General features: G+C 32.1%; 1 protein-coding gene across 2 annotated transcripts in view; it reads right to left on the minus strand.

The window, feature by feature from the left end:
- LOC114336812 (apolipophorins) overlaps positions 1–25,033 on the minus strand; it is a 119,870-nt gene extending 94,837 nt beyond the window's left edge. Inside the window, exons 1-2 of one of the 2 annotated variants that reach the window (XM_028287192.2) lie at positions 24,881–25,033; positions 479–511 (exon numbers count right to left, since the gene is read on the minus strand). In XM_028287192.2, the coding sequence (XP_028142993.1) occupies positions 479–511; positions 24,881–24,953 (106 nt within the window). In that variant the 5' untranslated portion in view covers positions 24,954–25,033. The remainder of the gene's footprint in view (positions 1–478; positions 512–24,880) is intronic. The other variant, XM_028287191.2, reaches the window with a different exon arrangement.
- Between the last annotated feature and the right edge of the window lie 2,475 nt (positions 25,034–27,508).

The following is a 27,508-nucleotide window of genomic DNA, read 5'->3' on the forward strand; positions in this document are numbered from 1 at the left end:
GGAATAACCTGGATGATAACATTGTCTCAGCCCCCTCTACCAACACATTTAAAAACAGACTTGACAGTTTTCTATTATAGTTGAAATATTTTTTTTATGTAAACCCAAATTGTATCTTTTTTTTTGTTGTTGTTGTTTTTTTTATATTGTATTTACTAGTAGGTTACTTATGTAATTTCTTTGTTTTTGGGCATAATAGGGACTTGTCCCTCTGCCCTTGTTTATGTATAATAATAATAATAATAAAAGAAAAAGTAATCTGTGTCATTTTTAGTTTTTTTTTTGTTTAACATATGTATATGAATAATTATGAAAAACTTAAAAAATGAATATAAAAAAAACTTGACGTCCTGATTTTTTTTTTCACTACCTAACCTTATTTAGGATTGATTATACTACTTATACCCGTTGGTTCCATGGCTGGGTAAAAAACGTTGTAAACTAGTGATTAATGTAAATATAAATAAAAAGCACATACTACTTTTCCGGCATCCTGTTCTGCAAACTTGATCTGAAACATAAAATACACGAATTAGTTTTCAGTTTTGGCTCTAACAATATTTCTGTGTCACTTTAATTTTTATATTTTGCCGTAAAGCATACATCAAAGTTTGTCCGACTAGATACCGTTAAGCTATTAACAAATTTTCAGCTTGCTATTAATAAACTTTTTTTTGGTACGCGGGATCCAGGCCTAACTAAAATTCTGAACAAAACAAGTTGGTACAGTTTTATCTTGATATATAATTAGACTTTAATTCATTCGACAAGTATTCTCTGTAAATGGATACGGAATACTACGAAGGTGAAAAATGTACTAGAAAAATTAAGAGACAAAGTGGATATTTTTAGGCCATAGCATCAAGCAGAAAGCAGATAGATGAAACAGGTCATGCACTGGAGACACTGGGAATCAGAACGACCCAAAGAAAGACCACAGATGCTTTGGGTAGATAATTTAAAAAGACAAGATGGATGAAAATCTCTATAAACATAGAAAAATGGCAGTAAGGTTTGAAGTCCCATATCCAAACTTGGATATAATAAGAACTTTATATAAGTAGATAGATAGTATTCTCTATTTTATCGAATTCTCTACCAGTCCATTGGACCCATTGTTTTGTCAGCTAATTATTTTTTTCTTACAGTGGAACCCCGATAAATCGGCCTCCGATAACCCAGAAGTCCGGCTAACCCGGACCGATTTTCATCAGACAAAACAAGCATTTTTTCACTTTGACTGAGTTTTTTACCAAGAAATAAACAATACTGTATCTGTATACAACTGTACGTAATTTAGATGTACTGTGCATATGTATTTCATGTTTTTGCAATTATAATGTGTATTTGTTTATTATTTATATGTATTTTATTAATTTTTACATTACTCTCTGGCTAACACGGATTTTCCATAACCCGGATCGGCCGCGGTCCTGATTAATCCGACTTATCGAGGCTCCGCTGTATTAGATAGATACCATAGATATAATATAGATAGATAGATATATAGATACATTAGTAACTAACTTATGTTGATGCGTGAAGATGTTTACAACATATACTGCAACAATTTAATATATCCTCCAGAATATCCTTTAACATGTTAATTTCTCCAAAAAAAAAAAGATAAAATGCATGGTTATATCAGTAAATTATACTAACATGCAAATTGGATCTGGAGGGTCAGATAATAGAACAGGTGATGTGATGGGGTTTAAATACCTAGGCATCACACTATCTAGCTACGGCAAGCTCGAAACCGAAGTGGAAGTTCAAGTGAATAGAGCAAACAGAGCCACAGGTTGCCTGAAGGAAACAATATGGAGAAATAAAAATATCGAAAAAGAAATGAAAGGCTGAATTTACACAACAGTCATTAGACTAATAACGACTTACGCTGCAGAAACATGACTTGGCACACAGGACAAAAAAATGCTAGAAATAGCAGAGATGAAAGCCGTTCGAAAAATCGATGGTAATACACTATAGGGCAGAGCTAGAAGTACAGATATAGGACGGATATGCAAGGTGGAAAACATTAAGAACTGGATATGAAACAGAAGAGTAGAACCGAACATAAGTCGAATGACAACCAATAGAGTAGTAAAAACGGAAAGAGACGGTTCCCTAATAGCCCAATAACCCAAATAGGAAGAAGATCAGGGGGAAGACCACAGAAACGATAGAGCTACAACTTACTGGGGGCACACTAAAAAAACAGACAGAATAATGTCTACACAAAAAGAAGAAGAATAAGAATAACTCATTTATTGTTCTGTTTTTTCATCTTTGATTCAAATTTTAATCAAAATCGCATAAAATCCCTGCAAACAACCTCCAACAACCAATTGGCATCTAATTTACTAAGCATTTACAAACGCAAAAGAACGTTGATAATTGAATTCCCCGTATTCCATACAAAGCTTTATCTCGACTACACTTTATTTGTATTTTTAATACCACTATTGTCTTCTGTAACAAACAACCGCTTGTATAATGCTCACCGGCTATTATTCACTTGATCTAATTGACGTAATGACAATATCCCAACAAGAACTAATTTAATAAACACATAGGTATATCCCATATGGATCTTCGAGTTTATTCTGGTATGCTAAAGAACAAAAAGAACGTTCTAAAGAAATTACAGAGCGTCTAGTCATAATATTCTTTACTGGGATAATTAAATAAAACAATAATTATTCGAAAACTATTTTTTTAACCAGATTTTAGTCATATTAGAATTACAATTCTATGACTGAAAAATATAACGCTTACGCCTAAAATACCACGTTAGGAATAATTATATTTAAGACAAAGTAATTATTATTAAGAGGCAAAGTTTTTCAATCCTAATAGCGACATTAATAATATTGAAAAATATTAAAGTAAAAATGTTACTAAAAGATTTTTAAATTGAAAACTTATTGGTCCATTTACCTGGTGACACCTCTAAGGCTTCTACAATATGCAAGCCAGATGGATGCTGCAGTGAAAACAAAAGGGAAGGAATTCTACACTATGCAATTCACTGCAGTCTGCAACTTAGTAAAGTTCCAACGGAAAATGGACCTAGTTACTCTATAGGAGTAATACTAATATAAAAATAAAAATGTATACCATTTTTATTCAGTTGCAATGCGAAGGCAAAACAATCTTATTTTTCACTTAGAATACGGAGCGCAGTCCAGCACTCTGAATCGACGATTTTCGACTCTTATTGGAGTCTCATCGGAGAGACGTAAGCCTGCTGCTCCATACTCTAATACTTATTAATTTATAGTTTTATAAAAACTATAAAAAATCGTAATTAGTATCGCAGTATCGCGTAAATATTCTTGATAAAACAAAAGAGGAATATGAAGTCCTTACTTTGCGTTGAATAATGATATACGATTGTCTGGAACAAAATAGTTATTTTCCTAACTAGTGCGGAAAGTGATACTGTCAGGCACGAGACTGCCGTTGACCCGAACGACGTGATAGCGGAGTTCGGGCAAGCAGTCGAGTGCGGGGAAGACACTTTCCGCATGAGTTAGGAACAATATTTTTTCTAGAGCCGTACGTTTGGAAAAAAGCCACAAAAATTGAGTTATATCAATTTTTATTTAGAAGTGAAAATACACAAATTATTTCTTTGACAAGGTTGTCAAATCCAAACTTTCAATATAATGGGTTACCATGACGACGATTTTGGCTTCCATGACGACGAATTCAAAACCATTGTAATTGTCTACTGATCCGACTTTTAAATATTATGTCAAAATAATTTGATTTCATCGACTTATCAGTAGTAATTGCACAAGAGTTCTAAAATTCTATATTAATTTTAGAGATCGAGTGCAATTTGTTGCGATTATTTCATGAATAAAACTGTTCAAAACCAAAATTTTATTGTAATTTATTTATATAAGTACAAATCAGTACAATTAAATAAACAGTTGTTATAAATATTAATTTGACGGTTTAAAGTCATCACTTTTATAATTTTTAAAACATTAATTGTCATCAATGCCACTGAATGTATTTTTTCGTAGCAACGAAGGGCATCTGACGTAATATACTTGACGACGGGAAATTATCAAAAATTATCGGGTATAATATCACAAGAGAGTGAGAATAAATTGAAAATAATGCGACAGTTTTTCGAAAATTTGTTGTCTGGCAATAGACACGAGAGCCCACAGGGCTCGAGTGGCTATTGCCCAATGACAACAAATTTGAGTAAAAATGAAGCATTATTTTCTTATTTATTCTTATTGTCGTGTGATATTCGTAAGATTATTTTTTAATACGTATATTATGGATATTTTCTTAAATGTGACAGTTGTCAAAACTAGGAAACTGGTTGCCATTAAACAGAAACAATCTACTTAAAAAAATTCTATCAGTAATTTTCTACAGTAGATAATTCTCTGGGAAGAGAGTTTGGCCTAAATATAAACTGTTCAAAAACAAAATACATGGTATTTAGCCGTTTGGCCCATCAAGATTCACGTTTATATGTTGATAGTCATATAATTCAAAGAGTACCCAGTTTTAAATATCTTGGTTGCCATATTACTGAACAACTAGATCCAGATAAAGAGATAAAATGTAGAATCGAGATAGCCCGCACGACATTTTTAAAAATGAGGTCATTCTTCTGTAATGATACCTTGCAACTTCAACTTCGAATGCGCATGATTAAATGCTACATTTGGTCAGTCCTCTTGTATGGCGTCGAAGCATGGACATTAAAAATATCCACCATTAACCGTTTGGAGGCCTTTGAAATGTGGCTGCACAGACGTATTCTGAAAATACCATGGACGGCTATGCTGACAAATGTGGCAGTCCTTAAGAGAGCAAATGCTACCCGCGAGCTGCTTGATAACATCAAATATAGAAAGATGGCCTATTTTGGACACGTAGTAAGGGGAGACCGGTATAATATTCTTCAACTTATTATGATGGGTAAAATCGAAGGACGCAGAGGAATTGGTAGAAAGCAGACCTCTTATTTGAAGAATATCCGGGAGTGGACAGGAATAAAGAAAGCAGAACACCTATTTAGAATAGCTCGAGACAGAGACAGTTTTGCCATGTTATTCGCCAACGTCAAGGGGACTTGATAGGGCACGTTAAGAAGAAGATAATTCTCAGTATAATTTTAATCTGATTGGACAGAATTAAACACGTGATCAAATATCTTACTATACGATTGGAAATTAAAATCATCAAAAAATAATCGATTTAATTTAGATTTCTGTACCTTTCTACTGGTCAGAACCTCCTATGAATGAAATAATCGCGTTAATTTCATTAAAACATGAACACAATAAGATTTTGAAATAAATTCAGTGAAAGTGGCTCTTTTAGCACGGCCGTAGAAAACATATGTAGATGCACAGATGAGCAGCGCTGGAAAGAGATGGGTGAAAGAGATCATCATCATTTTGTTTCGATCCAGAGAGTAGGTACACCTCAGCTCGCTGTGATGCTTCCAAAAGAATAAAATGCGTATAATCGCATGGTGGTACTCTGTATCAAAATTAAATCTTAATTGTCTTTCTTATTTTTCGTTTTTGCCCAGATATATTGACGTATTATGAAATGCAATTTTTATATTTCTAATGTCAGTTCATTTATCGTGTGTTTGCTTTGCAAATTATAACTTTCCTAACATGACAGAAATATTTTGTTTCGATCCAGGGATCACACAATAGCTCGTTATGATAATTCCACAAGGTATAAGCGAATGGTGGTACTGTTTGTTGAAATTAAATCTTAACTGTATTTCTTACACGATATTTAGTTGCCAACCCAGTTATATTGCTTACTATTGCTGGTTTGCTTCCTCAGCTATTGTTTATATAATATGCGGCTAGTACGTAGGGACTAAGGACATATGCGTTTACGTAGGGACTAAGGATTTTTATAAAAGATCAACGTGTCAAACTTTGTGAAATGTACGATTTATAGGATTATTTCATTCATAGAGATTCTGACCAATAGAAACCTACAAGAATAAAAATTACAGCGAAAATTACACTCACCCATTTGTCTACTCGACAATAATTATCGCCTGATTACAGCGATAATTGCATAGTAGAAATCTAAAATTGCACTGTGATGTTTTTAATTGTTGAATTTGACAACCACATACTAACAACTGCTTCAAAACTGGCGAAGGAAGGAGTTGATGAACAGCAACTCATAAAAATAACCGGGCATTCCAACACAAACCGATTCTCGTTCATTTTTACATTTTAGTGAAATTTTCCTCCTTCGGAGTCGGGCTCTTTCGCCAAAATATGAAAATGAACTCTAGTAGTTTTTAGGCAATAGGCTTTCAAGCAAAATTATCGATAATTTTAATGCACTTGTGTAATTACCTTCGATAATTTTTGATTATTTCATTCATAGGAGATTCTGACCAATAGAAAGCTACAGAAATCTAAATTAAATTGATAATTTCCCGCCGTCAAGTATATTACGTCAGATGCCCTTCGTTGCTATTAAAAAAATATATTCAGTGACATTAATGACAATTAATATTTTAAAAATTATAAAAGTGATGACTTTCAACCGTAAAATATTTATAACAACTGTGTGTTTAATTGTACTAATTTGTACTTACATAAATAAATTACAATAAAATTTTGGTTTTGAACAGTTTTATTCATGAAATAATCGCAACAAATTGCACTCGATCTCTAAAATTACTATAGAATTTTAGAGCTCTTGTGCAATTACTACTGATAATTTCCCGTCGTCAAGTATTTTATGTCAGCTGCCCTTCGTTGCTTGCTACGCAAAAATACATTCAGTGACATTAATGACAATTATTGTTTTACAACTTGTCACAGAGAACAACAAGAAACATGTTTAGCAAATATTCAGGCAAAGATATCAATCAAATATTAGTTAAAATGCTTTAAAAAGACAGTTTATTCATGAAATACTCATACCGAATTACTCTCGAGCTCGAATTATCGATCGTTTTTGCCCTCGTGACACTTTGGCATAATTTCACTCCCCTTCTGATTGTGAAATTAAAACTGTCAAAGTGTCACTCAGGGTACAAATCGATAATTTTATAGCTCTCGTGTAATTACTACTGAAAATATCGGAAAAATATTTTCTCCGTTGTAGTGATTGAACTTTTTTTATACCGCCGATGAAATTGTGATGATCAGATATTAGATAGACCAGATATTTTGAACACAAAACACCGGAAGAAATAGATTTTTAAATACAGAATATATCGACTTGCAACTTTTTGCATTGTGCTCGGGATGACGCTGGGAAAAAAGTTTACATTAGAACTATGTGTGTTAATGCATAATTACATTTACAGTGCATAAAATGCATCCAGAAGTGCATAAAAATGTCAAAATCACTATATTAAATGCCAAATTTTGGGACTTGGGAGTTTTTGGGGTCGCTGAATATGAATACGCCATCAGAAATGACTCTCGGAGCACCTGGTGCCCAAAATTATTGCTAAGGCAGGTCATCTGTAGTTTCAACGGTTTCTGGAACTAAATTGATACAAATAAATTACGCGGAGAATTTTGGAGTCACTGAACATGGATACGTCATCAGAACCAACCGACCCCAGAGCATGTGGTGCGCGAGTTTCTAGTGTTTTCAGCACTAAATTAATTTAAACACATACATACACAGAAAATAAACCCTGGATACCCCCAAGTACTCTGTTTGCTCCAATTTATTGTCGAAAATCCTCGACATTACAGAAAATGACGTGCAAGCAGTCACCCTCGACACTAGGTGTTCCGAGGGTCAATTTTGATGTCATATTCGTGTTCAGCAATCCCCAAAACCACCCGAATAATCTGTTTAAATCAATTTAGTGCCGAATGCCCTCGAAACTTCAGAAGATGACGTGCCACAGCAGTGACCCTGGACACCAGGTTCTCTAGGGGTCAGTTCTGATTACGTATTCTTATTCAGCGACCCCAAAACCCCTGAGTAATCTGTTTGCATCAATTTAGTGCCGAAAACCCTTGAAACTAAAGATGACGTGCCCTAACAGTAATCGTGGACACCAGGTGCTCCTGGGGTTGGTTCGGATGGCGGATTCATGTTTAGCGACCCCAAAAACTCCCGAGTAACAAAATCTGGGTCTTAGTATATTGATTTTGACATGTTTATGCACGGTTACATTTTTCTATTGTATACCTTTTTCGTGAAGTCATTCCGAACACAAAACAAAAAAGTCAATAGGCCCTGTATTTAAAAAACGATTTATTGTCTAAGTAAAAAGTCTAAGTTGACTTCCCCTAAGATAACAATGTTTATATTACACTGAAAAACTGTTTTATTAAAAAATGCGATTAAAATTTATTATCTTAATTTAGTTTTCAAAAAGTTTCTTCGTTACTTAATATTTTTAGATAATTTATGATAAATATATTTACTATAAAACTAAAAAAATATCACTGCAAAAACATTTTGCATGTGAAAAGCAGATGATATTGCTTATTTTACACACTATTAATGGAACGCGATTAAGAGGTCAGAAGTTTTTATTCGCATCTGACATTGCCCCCAAGGGTTGTTGTCAACGAAAAATCTTCGAAAGTGATAACAAAATATGGCCTTGAAATATTTATAATAGATGCTTTTACTAAAAAAACTTAAATTGTAAATGTGGATGAAAAATAAATTTAGCGCCATAAGCGAGAACGTGAAGGTATTAAATAAATGCAAAATTATTTTGCAAATAGAAACATACCAGAAAACATGGATCTATGTATTACCCAACAGTATTACCTTCCTTATAAACCCTTAGAGCAAAAACAGACGAACCGCTCTGCAGCGCTACTGAGTGGATCCACAAAGTGGCTTAACAGGCGATTTTGTAGCGCCAATGATTATGTAATGGACGCCACAGCTGGCGACAGTGGCCAGCCACTGCACTGTCGCCAGCCACTGACGCTACAAAATCGCCTGTTCAAGCTACTTTGTGGATCCACAGAGTAGAGTGGACAGAGTAGTTCCTCAGTTTCTGCGCTTATACTAAATTTATAATTAAGATGCAGTAGAAATAAACAAACCAAGATACGTTAAATGCTACTAGGAGCACTCCCGAATCATAATTTACATAATCCGAATGAAAATAAGCATAGGTGATAAATATAAAATTATTATAAAATACAAAAGATACATCACATAGATAAAATTATAAAGCCTGCAAGACAACTCCACAAGATATTTACTAAAAGAGTAAGTACATCAACAGACAGGCTAAAAGACAGTGTAGAAGGCTTGTTCAAAGAAATCCGTAGGATCTGTCCATGTCCATAATACCGTACACAAACTGGGTTACATAAAAGTTTGTGCTCCTTTTATTAGAAGCCAAAAAAAGGTTTCAAATGGGTTTATTTTTGCAACATCTCAAGGAATACCGGAAAAACTGAAAATGACTCTTTTTTATTAATAGTTGTTGGCGACGAATCTTGGTGTCATTATTTTGAACCGTCTAGTAAACTATCGTCGATACAAGGAAAACACCAAAATTTTCCTTCACCTAAGAAGTTAAAAGTTCAACCTTCTGTAAGCAAGGTCATGTTTTTTCCGTTTTTTCATGTTTGTTCAAAGATTATTTTTTTCTACTACGATGGACCCTTGCTCATAGTGTTTACAGAACCTAGAGTGCATATCAACCCAAACTTCTATAATGACGTTTTGAGATGAAAGGTGAAGCTGCCCAGGGAAGGTCTTGTTGCCATTCATCCTGACAACAATGCTGGGCTCATGTTGCCAAAGTAATGACAGAAAATTTATAACGAAAGAAATGGAGTATATTAGAACATCCACCCTATGGTCTGGATTTGTCGCCTTGCAATTTCACGTATTTGGGACACTCAAAAAGGCTCTTCAAAGTTAATTGTTTTCAGTCGGACGAAGTACAAAATGTTGTAAGAGAATTTTTCGAGAAACCTCCACAAATATTCTTTAAGCAGAGTATACATAGGTTGGTGAAACAATGGGATATGTGCCTTAATTTTAGTGGTAATTAGTCGTAGATATATTTGTAATAAGTTTATATATTATTTTAATAAACAATATTTACATTGTCTGTTTTCTACTTGAGAGATCAAAAGTTAACTTGATCGGGAAATTTGGAAAAACCACGTAGCACAAAGAAAATATTTTCACAATAATATCTCGCAGCACAAGCAAAACGGACAAAAAAGGTTTGAATTAGATAATTATATTGATAAAGTTCGCCTCAGATATTAATTCACAGTTTAATGTAAACTATATCCAGAATTTTCTATTCCACATTTTTCCGTTTATTATAAAAGTTCATTATCGTTCATTATCGCAGTACATAATAAACATAAAAGTTCAAAGTCAGGGTTTAGTCCGATAAATCCAAGTGCTAGTAACTATTTATATAAGATTATCTAGTTTGTGGGAAAAATATTGACAAACAAAAAAATGTTTTTGGTTTAAAATTTTATATCACATACAGCGATATCTTTGTCATTCATTCGACAGCAGAAATATAATCAAAGAGTATTAATTGACCGAATCAAAATAAATATGAATTTAATTAAATAGAAAGCAAAATGGAAAATATTTTATGAGAGAAAATGATGGGCAACACAGCAAACACAAAAGAGTAAAACGCCAGATAAGAAACGAAATTTTGCAAGGAACGCAGACACTCGTGAGGGTAGAAAAAATCTTTAAAAGATAGATAAAATAAGAATATAACCCCAATATCTAAAATCAATATACCGCGTTTAGTACACATGTCATGGTAATTATCTAAAATATATTTACGATTGAATTTTAAAGAATAGCGAAAATGAATAATTTGTCGTAAATGTGTTGGATAATTTGTTTAAAAAATGTATTTATGGTCAATTTCATGAAGCAGATATCTAACCTGAAATATTTTTTTTTGTAAATGGTAAATTTAGGTATTGAGATATTGACTATCAAATTTGATCGATCTAAAAAATGATTGTGTTTGAGATACAAGCTAGCGAGATCTCGAAGTAATGAGGTGACGAAGTTAGGCGTTAAAAAGTTTGGTTTGGTTACGTTAGCGTTAGATGATAATAATAGGTGATAGGTTACGTTAAGTTTTGCCAGGTTCGATTAAATTTTATTTACTTACGTGATGCAAGATTTTAATAACATCTAGTTACCTGATTGCATTTAAAGTTAAAAACTGTTTTGATTGGGAATATCTAGGTACCTTGAAGCCAGGCCATAAAAATTATTGAAGATTAATAATCAGAATTATCAAATGCCATGTTGCAGGTATTTCACAAAATTAATTATCTCCTGGTCAAACAAATTCGGACACCTTAAAAATGGGACATTTTTGATGTCTCGAATTTCCTAAACCTGTTGTCCGATTTAAGTGATTTTTTTAATATATTACAGCCCTATTATTTAACAATATCGCTGTAATAATATTGATGCTAGACAGATAAATTGTCATTGTATACCGGGTGTACCAATCAAACTGTGTTCTATTCTCAAAGTTCGCCACACCCTGTGGAATATTCTAGCATTTAGAAAATACTGAAATTAAAACCCAACTACAGCCTCACATTTTCTTGACATTCTGTTTTTTTGATTCATTGACTTATGTTGGATAATAAAAAAGTTAGTTACTTCAACAAATAGCCATGTTTTTCATCAATACAGGGTGTATTTAAATAAAGATGACAACCTTATACCTACAAAATAAGTGGCAAATGAAATTTGGTGGGTTTTAAGATGTAGTTATTGCGCATTTTTTGACATACAACTAAGAATTTTATATTCACCGTTGGCGCGCATACGTGTAATTACCACGCCACTGAGATATTTCAAATTAAAAATAATTTTTGAATTCCTCGTTCAATTTAAAACAACAAAACTTTCTTACCTTTTTTTCATATGAGGCGCCGTTTTTAGGCACAAAATAAAACATGTTAACGTTTACAAAGTAGTTGAAATAAGTTTTTATGCATATGTAAACTACAGTTTAACCTCGATAAGTCGGATTAATCGGGACCGCGGCCAATCCGGGTTATCAAAAATTCGGGTTAGCCGGAGAATTATAAACTCCATTATAATTGCGAATACATGAAATACATATGGACAATACATCTAAATTACGTACAGTTGTAAACGGTATTGTTCATTTCTTGGTAAAAAACTCAGTCAAACTGAAAAAATGTTTGTTTTGTCTGATGAAAATCGGTCCGGGTTAGCCGGACTTCCGGGTTATCGGAGTCTGACTTATCGGGGTTCCACTGTACCTCGAATATGTACTTTGTAAGCGTTAAGATGTTTTATTTTTTTTTTCATAAATACGGCGCCTCATTTGAAAAAAAAAGCAACAAAGATTTTTTGTTATAAATTGAACGAGAAATTCAAAAATGATTTTTAATTTGAAATATCTTAGTGGCGTACTAACTTTTTCTTTAAAAAAATTCATACCATTACTCGTACGGGTCATATTACCCGTATCAATGGTGAATATAAAATTCTTAATTGTATGTAAAAAAAATGCGCCATAACTACCTCTTAAAACCGATCAAACTTCATTTGCATATCTCAACCGGTTTTAGAGCAATACATAAAACGTCAGTTTGTAAGAAAAATTTCAACGCCCCGTATCCCGGAAAAGAAGCATTCCGAACATACTTATAAAGCAAACTGTCATTTCTTTTTCATTCAGAATTACCCCTTAAAGTTTGTCATACTTATTTAAAAACACTCTGTATTGATGAAAAACATGGCTAGTTGTCAAAGTACCTAACATTTTTATTATCCAACATAAGCGAATGAAGCAAAAAAAAACAGAATGTTAAGAAAACCTGAGGCTATATTTGGGTTTTGATTGTAGTATTTTATAAATGCTAGAATATTCCACAGGGTGTGGCAAATTTTGAGAAAAAATCACAGTTTGATTGGTACACTGGGTATACAATGAAAATTTACTTGTCTAGCAACAATATTACATCGATATTGTTAATTAATAGGGCTATATATATTAAAAAAATCACTTAAATCGGAGAACAGGTTTAGGAAATTCGAGACATAAAAATTGACCCATTTTTAAGGTGTCCGGATTTTTTTGACCAGGACTGTACTTTAGTATTTTTCAACCAAATCCTCAACATCTCGAACTAAACATTGCCCCTAAAAAATAATGTCGGACGCAATATCTATACAGAGTAGGCCAAAGAAAACAGTCCACCTCGATATTTGGCAGTATTTATTAGATTTTAAGGAAATGACGAAACAGGTCGATTTTGATCTAAAGGGGACACAGTTTTATGGTACATACATCTGTCATTTGTCAACCCCCTCCCTTCTACTTCCATCACCCCTTATTTTTAAATAAGGAATAGGGATCGTGTGTTAGCTCATTTGAAAGGTTATTCAATTCTCTATTCAGTTATATAAACATTACCATAATTATTTATACAGGGTGTCCAAGAAAAAAAATTTTAATTAAATTAATTGACACAAAAAGAAAAATGTATGTAATTTACTTAATTCAAAATGCTACTGTTGTCACAAAACAGAAAAAATGTTTTTTTATAAATAAACATTGCTTTTCGCTTAATTTTAATGTTCAAGCTTCCACCCATCTGCCTCTTGGTAGGTTGAATATTGAATTTAAGCAACAAACAATGTTTATTTATCAAATACACATTTTTTTCTGTTTTCTGTCAGCAGTTGAATGTATTTTGAGTTAAATAACTGACATACATTCTTCTTTTTGTGTGAATTAATTTAATTCAAAATAATTTTTCTTGGACACCTTGTATAAATAATTATGTCAATGTTAATATTATTGAATATAGAATTGAATAACCTTTCAAATAAGCTAGCACACGACCCCTATTCCCTATTTAAAAAAAGGGGTGGGGGAAGTGGAAGGGAGGGGGTCGACAAATGACAGATGTATGTACCGTAAAAATGTGTCCACCTTAGATCAAAAATTGACCTGTTTGGTCATTTCGTTAAAATCTAATAAATACTGCCAAATATCGAGGTGAACTCTTTTCTTTGGCCCACACTGTATATTACGTTCTAATTTAGAAGTATATTTATATTTTATATTATGAAATGGTACTTAAACAAAACCTTCCATCCATCTTCTAGAAATTAACACAAATAGCTGATGGCTTCTGCCAAGATAAAAATTTATGGTTTATGTTTCTTAATGACTAAGTAATCTGTTTCGAATGGATAATGTTGTATAACAGTCTGGCTGGCATACAGTGGGGGATTAATACCTGACTTATGTAATGTAATGCAAAAAGTGGGTAGAAATAGGACATACTTTTAAAGTATGCTACATATACCTCTATACTCTTCCGTAAAAAGTAGTATCTTCACATAAGTAACAGGAGAAGATAATTAAAAAACCACTGGAACCATTCCAATTTAAGAAAGAAAAATAAGCTAGAATATAATAGTTGTTTATCACAAATTAATAAATAAAAGGTACAAAATAAAACAAAATAATAGAAAATGCAGAATTTTCGTATGTGCGATTGGCGAAAGCGGCGGGTTCGTTGGAAAAAATATTCCCATGAGATTTTTTTGCATAATCACATTCGTGAGACATCCCAGAATAAGGTTCAAGAAGTCGCCCACGTGAAAATTGGTCCAAATTTTTTCTAACATTTTTGTTAATCTAATTGCGAAAATCAATGTTTTCGGCCCGGACAATTTTTTTTAAGGTTTTTGGTACCATTCTGAACAAAAAAGGGCTCTTATAATTTTTATCTGAAGTTTATCGCTTTCGAATTATACGCAATTTAAAATTGAAAAAAATTTAAAATTGAACTCGGTTAAAAGTTATTATTATGAAAGTTAGAAAGTGACTAAATCACAGTTTAATGCCCCCCCTACAAGATCTTGAAGAAATTTTTGTCATTATTTTATTACTAAGCTGTTATTTTTAAGTAATAATAATGAGCGCCATGCACGTATTAGGCGGCCGTCAAAGGTGAGATGACATTCCGGCAGTCAATGGTGCATCTCACTCGCACTCACATTTACAGCCGCGTAAATACGATGTTACCGCTCATTGTTAATAATTAAAAATAACACCTTAGTAGTAAATTCAGGACACAAATTTCTTTAGGATCACCTAGGGGGAGCTTTAAACTTTGATTTAGTCACTTTCTGACTTTCATAATAATAAATTTTAACTGAGTTATTGTCTTAAAAATGGCAATATTCGCGTTTTTAAAATTTTAAATTGCTTATAACTCGAAAACGATCAATTTTAGAGAAAAATTACGCAAGACCTTTTTGTCCAGAATGGTCCAAAAAACCTAAAAAAAAATTGTCCGGACCGAAAATATTGATTTTTTGCAATTTGATTAAAAAAAATTGTTAAAAAAAATTTGGACCACTTTTCCCGTGGGCGACTTCTTGCACCTTGTTCTAGGGCAGTGATACTCAACCAGCGGCCCGCGGGCCGCATGCGGCCCTCTAGCGTTTTTCATGCGGCCCGAATGCTCACTAAAAGGCCCTGTAAACGATCAAATTATTTGTCAAATTTCACGTGTTTGTCAAATTATTTGATAGTGTGCCGCTGTGTTTAAGGCGTGTTTGCGCGTGATTGGGAAATTATATTGAAATTTTTAAGAATTCTGGGGTTAAAAAGCAGGTATTATTAACTTTTAGATAATAATACATTATTAAAGTTAATGAACAAATACCCATTTTAAAAATAATCAACACTTATTTACTAGATACAGTGGAACAATCCATTTAGTAATCACAAGAAAAATCCAAGTTCGGATTACCAAAAAAATATAAAGTAATTGTGGCCTTTAAACAATACCCTGTATATTTAAATTTTCAAGATTTATTTGCACATTTGAAAAGAGCACAAAAACTGAGTTTACAGGTTCGGTTTAATTTTGGGCACAGGAAGTTTAATGACTTTAATTTTGACATTAAATATACTAAACTTTTTAAACACTCTAAGATTAAAAAGCAGGTTTTTAAAACACTTTGAATAATAAATTACTAAATTTAATAAATAAATATTCATCTTAAAAATAATCCATAATTATATACTACATTGGAACGACACTTATTTATCACAAGAAAAACCCAGATTTGAATTAACAAAAAATATAAAATAATTGTGACCTTGAAACAACACCCTGTATATTTTCAATTTTTTGTGCAGACAATTTAATGACATTAATTTCGAAATTAAATCGAAATTTTTGTGGTGAGTTCTCAGAGTTCTTAAAAATTTCGACATAATTTCAAAATTAATTGAAGTCATTAAATTCTCTGCGAAAAAAATGAAGGTGAACCATTTAACTTAGTTTTTGTGGTCTTTTTAAATTTTCAAACGGGTTTTGAAAATTTCAATATACAGGGTGTTGTTTCAAGGTCACAATCACTTTATATTTTTTGTTAATCTGGACCTGTATTTGTGATTAGTAGTAAGTGGGTCGTTCCAATGTAGTAACTAAGTAAAAGTATTGATTAGTGTTAAAATGAGAATGTATTCATTAAATTCAATAATTTATTATTAAAGGTACCTACTTTAAAAACCTGCTTTGTAATCTCAAAGTTCTTAAAAATTTTAATAAACATATTTCATTTCAAAATTAAAATGATTAAATTTTCTGCGAAAAACGTGACAAACAGAAAAACCTATAAACTCAGTTCTTTGTGCTCTTTTCAAATGTGCAAATGGGTTTTGAAAATTTCAATACAGGATGTGGTTTCAAGGTCACAATGAATTTAAGTATAATTTTTAAAACCGGACTTGGATTTTTCTTCTGATTCGTAGTTCTATGGTTTGGGTTCTAAATAAGACATACTTATATCAAATATCAAAAAATATACAAGGTGATTATAAAGTTATGCTCCAGACAAAAATGGGCAAAGTCGATAAAAACACCCTGTAACTCGGTTATAAAAATCGGTAGGGCAATAAATGTAGAATATCTAAGAACCGCCTCAGTGACCTCTATTCGCCATTTAAATATTTCCGTTTCTTAATAAAACACCCTGTATACGATACCACCTATGCGGCCCGCAAGCTGTGGCAATAGCTAGTATGTGGCCCAGGGAAAAAGAGGTTGAGTATCGCTGTTCTAGGGTGTCTCACGAATGTGATTATGCAAAGAAATCTCATGGGAATATTTTTTACAACGAACCCGCCGTTTTCGCGTTGTCAAAATGAAAAATCCTGAAACAGCTTATTAAATAACAATACTTAGAAAAGTTTTCCCAATATGTATTGTCAAAAATTATACCTATTGATGTTATCATGATTGATATGATTAAATGTTTAAAATTGTAATAACCTCAATTAGTGCATATCTCGTTGTAGACACAAAATAGAATCACAATCAACTCGTCTCAAACTGCAAAAAAAATTAACAGAACCGAAAGAATTCTATGAAATGAATTTAAAAAGGGTGTTTATAGATTAACAGACTCAAAAACAGAATCCGTTTATCTCTCGAACCATCTACATAATATAAATATTATAAGACCAATGGATTTCTGACGAATTCCAACCACGATCTTATCCCTTATGTCTTTGAACTGAAAGATGAAATCAAGAAGAGTACAATATGTGAAAACTGTGGGATTTCCTAGGGAAAACTGCGTGAAAATTGAGATTTTTCTTTTGTAAAGGAAATTGTAACTAATTGTAATTATTTAAGTTGATCAGTAGTATAATAATTAAGACACGTGCAATCTATTAGAAAGTATTTATAAGTACAATGCTTTGGAAATAATAAACAATAAATCAAAAAATATATCATTTACATTATGATTACTATCCCATTACTTATATTACTTATATTATCGCATAATAGAGATAGTATCTAATAATTATTAGATACTATCTCTATTATGCGATAATAAACTATTATTACTTTCCACGAGGAAAAAATTTTCCTGTAGTTGGCTGTATACCATTACAAAAACATAAAATCCTTTATAATATTTGTTAAAATCCCTATACAGGGCTACATCAAAGACATAACTAGTTTTCAATCGGTTGACCGATCATCATCAGTATATTCTCAGAATCTAACATGCTAACCACCAAAGTAAAAAATATTTGGGTATAAACCCTTTATAATTAATCCGTCATAGGAACATATGAAAATGATGTGGATTTGAACATGGATGTGTAAAATATCCAATGTTTCACGCTCGAGGTACCATTGAGCTCAATTTGACTAGTTCACATCATGGCTGTATAGAAGCAAGTGACTTTGATAGCGGAAATTCTGAATGATTGAATGACAAATTGAATGACAAATATACCTTTTATAAAGGATTTTATGTTATTACTACTTTATTATAACGATTAGATATATATATAAGAAAAAAGGAAGGAAAAAAGGAACAAAAATAAGAGCAGGACATTGGACAATAGAAGACATAGTTATAAATACAGGAATCCGTCAAGGCGATTCACTGAGCCCTTTCATATTTAATTTAATAATGAACAAAATAATAGAAAACCTTCTCAGAACAGCGGAATTTAAGATAGGTAACACATTCTTTAGACTCGTTTGCTACGCTGACGATGCTGTCCTTATCGCCGATTCTGAAGACAATCTCCAAAGGCTACTGCATGCATTTAATACTAAAGCTAAAGAACTAAATATGCCCATCAACACCGAGAAGACTAAGCGCCTAGTAATTTCCAAAGAACCGAGAAGATGCAAATTGTAAATTGACTCCAAAACTGTGGAACAGGTGAATCACGTCAAATATCTTATAGCGGAAATAGTAACCTATGGAAATCTCTCAAAAGAGGTCTTCAAATCTCTCAAAAGAGGAGAACAAACCATGAAAGGAGCTAAAATCTCGGGAAGTCTGAAAGAAATCGTATGGAAGAACAAATATACTGAAAGCAAAATCAAAATATATAACACAACAATAAGACCTATTATAACATATGCGGCAGAAAAAAAACCAGACACAAATAGAACGTTACAAATGATGACATCAGTTGAAATGAGAACACTAAGAAGTATGCAAGGCAAAACTCTACGTGACAGAATGAGAAGTGAAGACATCAGACAAAACTATGAAATACATGAATACTATGAATATGGATCAGACAGAGACGAAGATATTGAAACAAATATATAAAGAGAATGAAGGACAGCAGACTCATTAAAAGCGTAAAAACGAATAACCCAGTAAGTAAAAGACTACAGGGTAGACCATCCAAACGATGGCAAGAATCCTGGACCTCATCTTCCAGGGAAGATTTGATCACAATGAATAGGCAGTAGTCTACTAGCATGATCGATCATGCTAGAAAGAAGAAGAAGAAAAGGACTAAGGAGTAAAGATCTAAAAAGTCTAAAAACTATTAAAATTAAAGTTCAGCAGGGGATGTATTTGTCTACAGCTTGTAAAGAACTTTTATTTCATCCTGCATCAATAAATTTCCAATTTGCTTTGTTTAGATAGCAAAAATGGTCTAAGACTGATAAGGAAACTATAGAGAATGATAAAGATAGATATTAGAATAAACAAAATTATATCAATAAACTGTTTGTTTCTTCTTCAAATGTTATTATTTATGAAACACAATTTTTTTTTATCTACAAATTGTAATAAATACCAATGACTAACACGGGAAATACAATAATGCTAGAAAATACAGTAGGTATACAAGATAAAACAAGTTAATTTTGATAATCTACTACTAATGGTCCCCTTTGTGATTTATAGTAATTAGTAAAGCTAGTATTTAATTATTGAACACCTATAATACCATGTGCACTTGCTGATTTCGTATTTTTATGGAAATATTTTTTACATCATCCTTGTTTAATGACAGAAAAGAAGGCAAATGCCTATAATGGAATGGAATTCTTTTAAAATATACATATGTCGTTAATTACGCAGTGAAGATTCGTTGTATTCTATTTTAAATGGTGTAAAAAGATTCTTAAAGTACAAAGAGTATTCTGTGAAATTAATTATTTATTGGAAATATTATTTAGTTCAAGAACACAGGCTCAGATTGCACATAAAAAATCAGTCATACCACACCTGCTTTTATAGGTGTGAAAAGGGATTGAAAACCACTCTTTTTGTAATATTTTGTGATTTATCTCGAAAATTATTGATTTTAGAAAAAAATTTGATCCGTAGTAAAAATCAAATTAAATTTTCTATAAACATGACGCGTAATTCAAATCTTATGTCGAGATGTCGAATGTCAAGATTTATAGCAGCACAGACATATTCCTCTGTATGATCCAACCAACATACACAGGATATTTTTGAAATTTTGTGTAAAAATGGCGCTTTTTTAAAAAAAATATGATTACCTGTAACTTTTTCTAGAAATACGTTACTGTCTCTATTAACGTTTTTTGATTTGAAGATACTTTTTATCTACATAGTTCTAAGAATCACTAGGAACAGATTTTTCATCTGCAAGAGGGCGTCATTATAGAGCAAAAGTCAATTTGCAAAAGTTTTCACAACTTTTTATTATAGGTACCTACACTAAGAGCCGGTATAGGTGAAATTTGCTAATCATTTTAGACACAATAAGAGCCTATAACTTAAATAGTAAAACCTTAAAGAAAACGTTTGAACACTGTGCCGTCACTTTTTAGTGGCACATGCGTCGACAGTGGAGCATCAAACTTCCCAGTTAGATAAGATAGTTATGTATAGAGTTATGGACGGGATAAATAAATTAAAAGGCAGCCTCCCTCAATACCAGGATTATTTTTTTTATTTTTTAATATCTATGTGACTTAAAATAAGACTCAGCGTAATTTTAACCCACTACCTCCTTCCCCCTTCCCCACCATCAAAACCTTCATTTTTGGTTTTTAGTTTTTCATTCATTCAATTTTAAAATTTATAAAAATTCACACGCATAGTTTAGGCTTCTACAAAACATGTATGTCTATTTTTATAGATCCGTGGGTTGAGTGTACATAACCCCAAAAAAAAGTTTTAATTCTTTTTTTTGGAATAAAGCGTATAACTTTTTTGGGCAATATATCAAGGCAACTTCATTTAATCCAGTCCCTTAAATTTTTTAACCATGGCACTCTACTTCTTCCTCTCTTATCTTTCCCTGTATTAAGGCTTAGCATTTCATATCGCTGTCCCCTCATTACGTGTCCCAGAATGTAGCTTTCTTGTTTTATTGTGTTTATTAGTTTGTGTTCCTTGCCCATTTCTTGCATTACTTCCTCGTTCGTTTTCTTCTGAGTCAATTTTAAGCATCCTTCTGTAATACCACATTTCAAATGAGCGCTAATTTGTGTTCTTGCTTCAATGTCCAGCTTTCAAGTCCATATTGCAGTATCGAAAATACGTAATTATTTTCTGAAATCCAGGTTGCTATTAGGTATTTGTATTTAACAACTTTTTCTTTCGTTACATTTCTCAAATGTATGTTTGTTTGTAGCAGGACATGTTTGTAGCAGACAGTATGTTTGGGCAGTACATAATATACTAAGAGCAAATGATGAAAAATACAAAGGTCGCCAAAGAAAAAAGATGGAAGGGTACAGTAACTAGTGATCTACGACTAGAATGGAGGAAAATAGAAAACTCGACCAAGACTCACTTAAAGTTGTAGAGCCAAGAGAGAAAAAAGAAGAAGTAGTAAGAATAAACGGATGCAATGAAACCATGTCCCACTACAACCTTAAAGGAATGCTAGACCTTTTCCCCAATATAGTTACAAGGATGGTTGGTCTAAAAAGTGTCGTTAAGCTAGCAAGGACATCTAAAACCCGCTGACCTGACAAGACATCTGTATATTTTAAGGGTTCAAGATTTCGAACAAGGCTTCACAACAAGATTTAGAACTGAAATATAATTATAGATTAAAATATAGTTAATAAAAACCTAAATCGCTCAAATTACAAAAGATACCTTTACTTATTGTATTATTTAGTGAAAAATATATGCATGAATCATGGCTAATCGTCATGTAATGAACCTAATGATGATGATCACATATAGGATATTGTGTAACAGAAAAGATAGAGAGGACAAAAATGAAATTAGCATGTTATAGTTATAAGATTCAAAGATTTAAAATTATACGAATGGTTAGTGAAAGACTAGCATCAAGAGATTTAAGGCCAACCGGCACCAGGCCACCAATAAGGTCGTTTACAAGATAGCGGGGGAGCTGACAGTTAATGTTAAGTACAACTACATACAGCCTTAAGATCATACAAAAACATATCTAAAGAAGATTAAAGAGACCACAGCATTTCTTTGAAATCTGCAATCAACATAGTCTAAATTTCTTAAAAATTAAACATAATAGCACACCGCACCGGTTTGAAAATGGATAATAGCACAATTTTTATGTACTGTAGAAGATTAGAACGATCTTTATACAGGATAGTTCAAAGAAAAAAATATTAATACCTTCTTGTCTCAAGTTTGTATAAGAAATTTTAAAAATAATATGGCGATTCCGACAAACTTTTAATATTATATCACCATTAAATTCAAATGACCTGTGTCATAAAAATTGTATCATCAATAATTTTCAAAATTTAACGAAATTATAATAAAACCAATCCGCCTTACTTCTACATAATATGGCACAATGTAGAATAGTTAGGAAAATATGATAACAGATCAGACAAAATAAAAAACAGAGAAAAGCGAAATAAAAAAATTGGGAATATTTGAAAGCAAAGGCATAATATAAAATGCTGCTAGAGAATAGCGAAATATCTGCTGTCAAATCTAGTACATATTAAATCTAAGACGCGTAATGCTGAAAACTGGAAAGCCAAGTAATATTAAAATTTAATCATATTAACAATATTTTTACAATGACGTACGTCGTTTAACTTTTCAAAATAGTTCCATAAACTTTTGCAATAGTTGTTTCACAAGAAATGTTTCTACAAAAACATAATTAATATACACTCACCGGCACAAAATTCCGCCACCCAAAATATTTGATTAAGTTTGACAATTTATAACTTTATTATTTGTACTAAAATTTCCAAGATTATTGCATCAGTTTTTAGGTACATGTATTTCAGTAACAAACAAATTTTGCTTGCATGACATTATACAGGCGTGAATGGAAGCGTTGTATTTTCTCCTAACTTTAAAAAATTCTGTGGAAAAATGAAATAGCTGATTTTGTTTCATAGTCCTGTCATATTATCCCGGAGGCATCACTAAAATTTTGTTTCTTGAATTATCCGAATACTTATCTCTTTTCTTGTAAGATCTGTACCATATTTTGTAAATAAAAACATTGATTGACTCATAAAATAGAGGTTGAATTGATCAGATTAGAATGGCTCGCATGCAGCCCAAATCTCAATCCTATTGAGAATTTATGTGATGAATTAAAAAAAGCTATTCATCGTCATCCTAGGCCTCCAGAAAATTTGGTACAGTTATGGCCCTGGTAGAGGAATATCGGGCTATTCCCCAAGCAAGGATAACACATCTTTATTCGATGCTAAACAGATTGCGAGCAGTGGTTGCTGCAAGAGGTGGACATACCCGCTATTGAATTGTTTTGTTTTGTTGTTAATTTTGTTTTGTTAATTTTAGTGCGTTTGATATTTTTAATTAAATTAACCTTCAAACCAGTGTATTTATTTAAAGCTCTTACAAGAAAAGGGATATTCGGATAATTCAAAAATCAAAACCTTAGTGATACTTCCATGATAATACAAAAGGAGTAGGTATGAAACAAAATCAGCCCTCCAATTTTTCCACAGAATTTTTTAAAGTTAGGAGAAAAAACAACTTTTCCATTCACCCCCGTATAATGCCATCTAAGCAAAAATGTTTGATACTGGAATAATAACAAACGACATCAATAGATGTAACTACAAACTGGTGCAAGAATCTTGAAAATCGGAGTACAAATAATAAAGTTATAGATTGTTAAACTTAATCAACAATTTTGGGAGGCGGAATTTTGTGCGGGTGAGTGTATAATTTTGAAACATAAATGTAAAAAATTCATTTTTAATCCCATTGTGTAGTTCAAACATATTATAAAAAATATATTGCTTAATATCTTATAAAAGAAGATAGAATAGATTAATAGATAAGGTGTTTGCTAAATCTCTGAATACAGATAAAGTAGAAATAAAAGTTACACAAAAAGGGAAGTAAAGAAAGATTAAACAAAAATGAGAAATGTAAACTTAATTTATTGACTGAAATTAAGCATGTAACCCAGTTTGATTGAGTATACTATCAAGTCATAGAAAATGGAAACGATAGAGCAAAAAAAGCAATACATTTATATTTATATTAAGATCCTACATATTGAGATGATCATGACACATTATCCAAAACTTTACCCAAAAAGTCTGTAAACGAAAAAAAGACAGAATATTGATGAAATTTTTTAGGAAAAACACTGCATTTAATGAAACCTAGCCTATGGCAAGGAAAATTTCAGGCAATTACTAAAAATAGAATCCAGAAAAGGCTTCTCTGTGAAAACTCACTTTTTATCAAAGAGGTATTTCTTTTGTAAAAACATAAAAATACGTAGAAAAGATGTTAGGCAGAAAGATTAAACAATAGAGATGAAACACTAATTAATTGACTGAATAGAGTCAATATTCTATTAAATTAAATCTATTTTTTTTGTTTTTTTTTTTCATTCTAAAAAGGAACTTTCTTACAACTAAAAAACTAAATTCACTGTGTTGAAAACGCAATATTGAATTGAATCACAATAGAACTAAAAATTCCGAAACAACTAATCTAGGCAATTAGAAAATCCGGTTACAAAATGGTTCTAATTTATTATTAAATTGGTAGGAAACAATTCGAATATTACTGTCACTTATTAATAATAAAAATCACAAAAACATCCTTCTCTTACCGGCTAATGTCTGTTGAGCCACTAAAACAAATGCAAGGGCTAGGCCCAAACGCAACGGACCTCTTCGACCCATTGTCGCACAGCAACTGAAGTTAATTATCTCAAGAATCCCCTTTATACTTGTCCTCTGACCTTTGACTCTGATAACACGGTGTATGCTAAATAATCGTTTTTAATTTCTGTGCATTTAAGTTGGTACCTCAAATATTTTCTTACTGGAGTCTATATCCAATATTTGAGTGCCCCCTTCGATTTAGGTCATTGATATGTTAGGCCACTTAGACCTTGACGTGCATTTTTCAGAGCACGTAATTTTATTTTTTGATGTGTTTGGAGGGTAAGTATAAGCTTAAATTGAAGTTTGTAGGGTCGCCACCCTTGTCTCCCGGCCGCCATCTTGGAAAAAGGGGGGCAAGGGGCTTTAGCGCTATATCTCGTGAATTAGCAACCCTACAGAAAATTTTATTGAACAGTATGAGTAGCAAATTAAATTTTCTACATTATTTCTATTACTGTTTATAGTCGAGGAAATGAAGCTGAAAAAATGGCAAAACCTCGCAATTTTTTCGTCCAGCATCGATTTGTACAAAAATTTGGGATTAGGCTCATTACACCTTCTAGTTCATTTTCTATATTGAGCCGTTGTACGCTTTTGGTTTTGTAAGGGTGAAAACTACCCCTAATTGTAAAAAATTATAAAATAACAATTTTAACCTTTAATATTGTCAACATTTGGTTCTTATTAGTTACATAATGAATGTTTTATTCTTTAAGATATACTATCATAATATTTCAACCCTTAAAACCACCCTTGTTGGAGATATATATAAAAAATTTACTTATCCTAAAAGAATAATTTCGGCTGGCATCGATTTACATAAAAATTTGGGATTAGGATTATCTCACCCTGTACTCTTGGCGGTGAAAAGTTTTTTCAAAAATGACTTTGTAGGATTTTTGAAGAGTTATAAGACTGTGTAAACTAAATTCCGTAAGATCCCTCAGTTTTTAATTAGGGTGGGTTTAAAGGGCTCGAATAAGGGGGTGTTTGCTCGTAAATAGAGGTTTTAAACAGCTATATCTCGCTAATTGTTCACTGTAATGAAAAATATATGCACAAGGGAATTTTAGTGATTAAAGAAGCTACAATTTAGTAGTCTATCATTTTTTTCGTATCTCCAGTATTTTCGGAGATATTTTGAAGTAAAAGGTAAACAATTTTTCTAAAATTAGGCCTTTTAAATAGGTCAAACTTCTTGGGTGTATTGATAATACAAATTTAAAAGGAATTACAGAAAGGTGAAGACCAATTTTTAATCAGGAGGGTAGTTAGGGGGTTGTTTGCACTGATTTTTTCATAGAGAAAAGCAGGTACCGACCTTTTTTGATCATAAGTCGCTTAATTTTTAGACTAGAAACATATTATTATTTTTTTTGAAAGGCCTAACTATATACTTGAAAAAAGATTATTTAAGTTTTCTTCTAAAAATGCAAAGTTTTTCCGTTATTTTACTTTGAATATTTCAAATGATGCATTTGACGAAAAAAGCTAACTTTTAACATGCCGTATCTCGGTTTGTATTGGCCTTAGCGATATTACAGAAAAATAATTTGGTTTGTGTTACTAAAAGATACAATTTTGATATCTACAGTTTTTTTGATTAAATGCATATTTTTCGAGGTATTCTCAAAAAACCCTCTAAGAAAGTCGATTTTTTCATCGAAAAACTGTTACTTTCAAGCGCGAACAACTCGAAAAATATTAGTTTTACGAAGAAAATGTAAAAAATATTTTTTTCTTATAATTACTTTTTACATCGACTTACATAGTTAAATTGTAATTAAAAATTCCCGCCCCCGAGATGGGGTGGCAACCACCCCCAAGGTTTTAGCGTACAGCGGCATGATATAGAAAATGATCATTGGACTCTTCCCTACCTTCTGTGAAAATTTCAAGTAAATCCATGCTGGACGAAAAAATTGCAAGCCAAAATGCTTCATTTTCTCGACTATTATCCTAAAATGAAAAATTAAAAGTTATTAACAAAAATAACTAAACATTTTTGAATGCATTGTCCTTTGGGCTTTATAACTTTTTTTTGTCATTTTAAAATAAGATGACATCAGAGCATTATTAGATATAGAGGTTTTTCATCTAATAAGTTTCACTACAATTTTGTTTAATTTCATTAACTTTTCTTGGTTTTATAGTGCTCCGAAGTTTATTGAGTTCTAGTATATTCGTAAGAATACGATAAAAACGAACCATTGGACTATCTATTACATATTTTTTTATTCATTAATTTATCAGTTTGTTAAAATTCCTATATTATTATTAATTTATTATCAACCCTTCCCCGACTACCTATGAGGTAGAGTCTGGAAGCGCGGTTTTTACGTGGTCTAAGCCTAAACCCTAATTGCATATTACTGCACGTTTCTCCGGAATAACTGAGGCACACAGCACTGAGCATTTGAGGTCTTCTTTTCGGCAACCAGACATAGTTCCACAATATCTCTTGCACTTGCAGAAACATAATTTCAGAAGTTGGGGGATACGAAAGTTTTGAAAGTTTCGATTGGTATCCAAATTTTTCCATGCTTCTTACAGCCTTTAATCTACAGGAT

The sequence above is a fragment of the Diabrotica virgifera genome, chromosome 7 (genome assembly GCF_917563875.1).
Source record: "Diabrotica virgifera virgifera chromosome 7, PGI_DIABVI_V3a".
NCBI lineage: Eukaryota > Metazoa > Arthropoda > Insecta > Coleoptera > Chrysomelidae > Diabrotica > Diabrotica virgifera.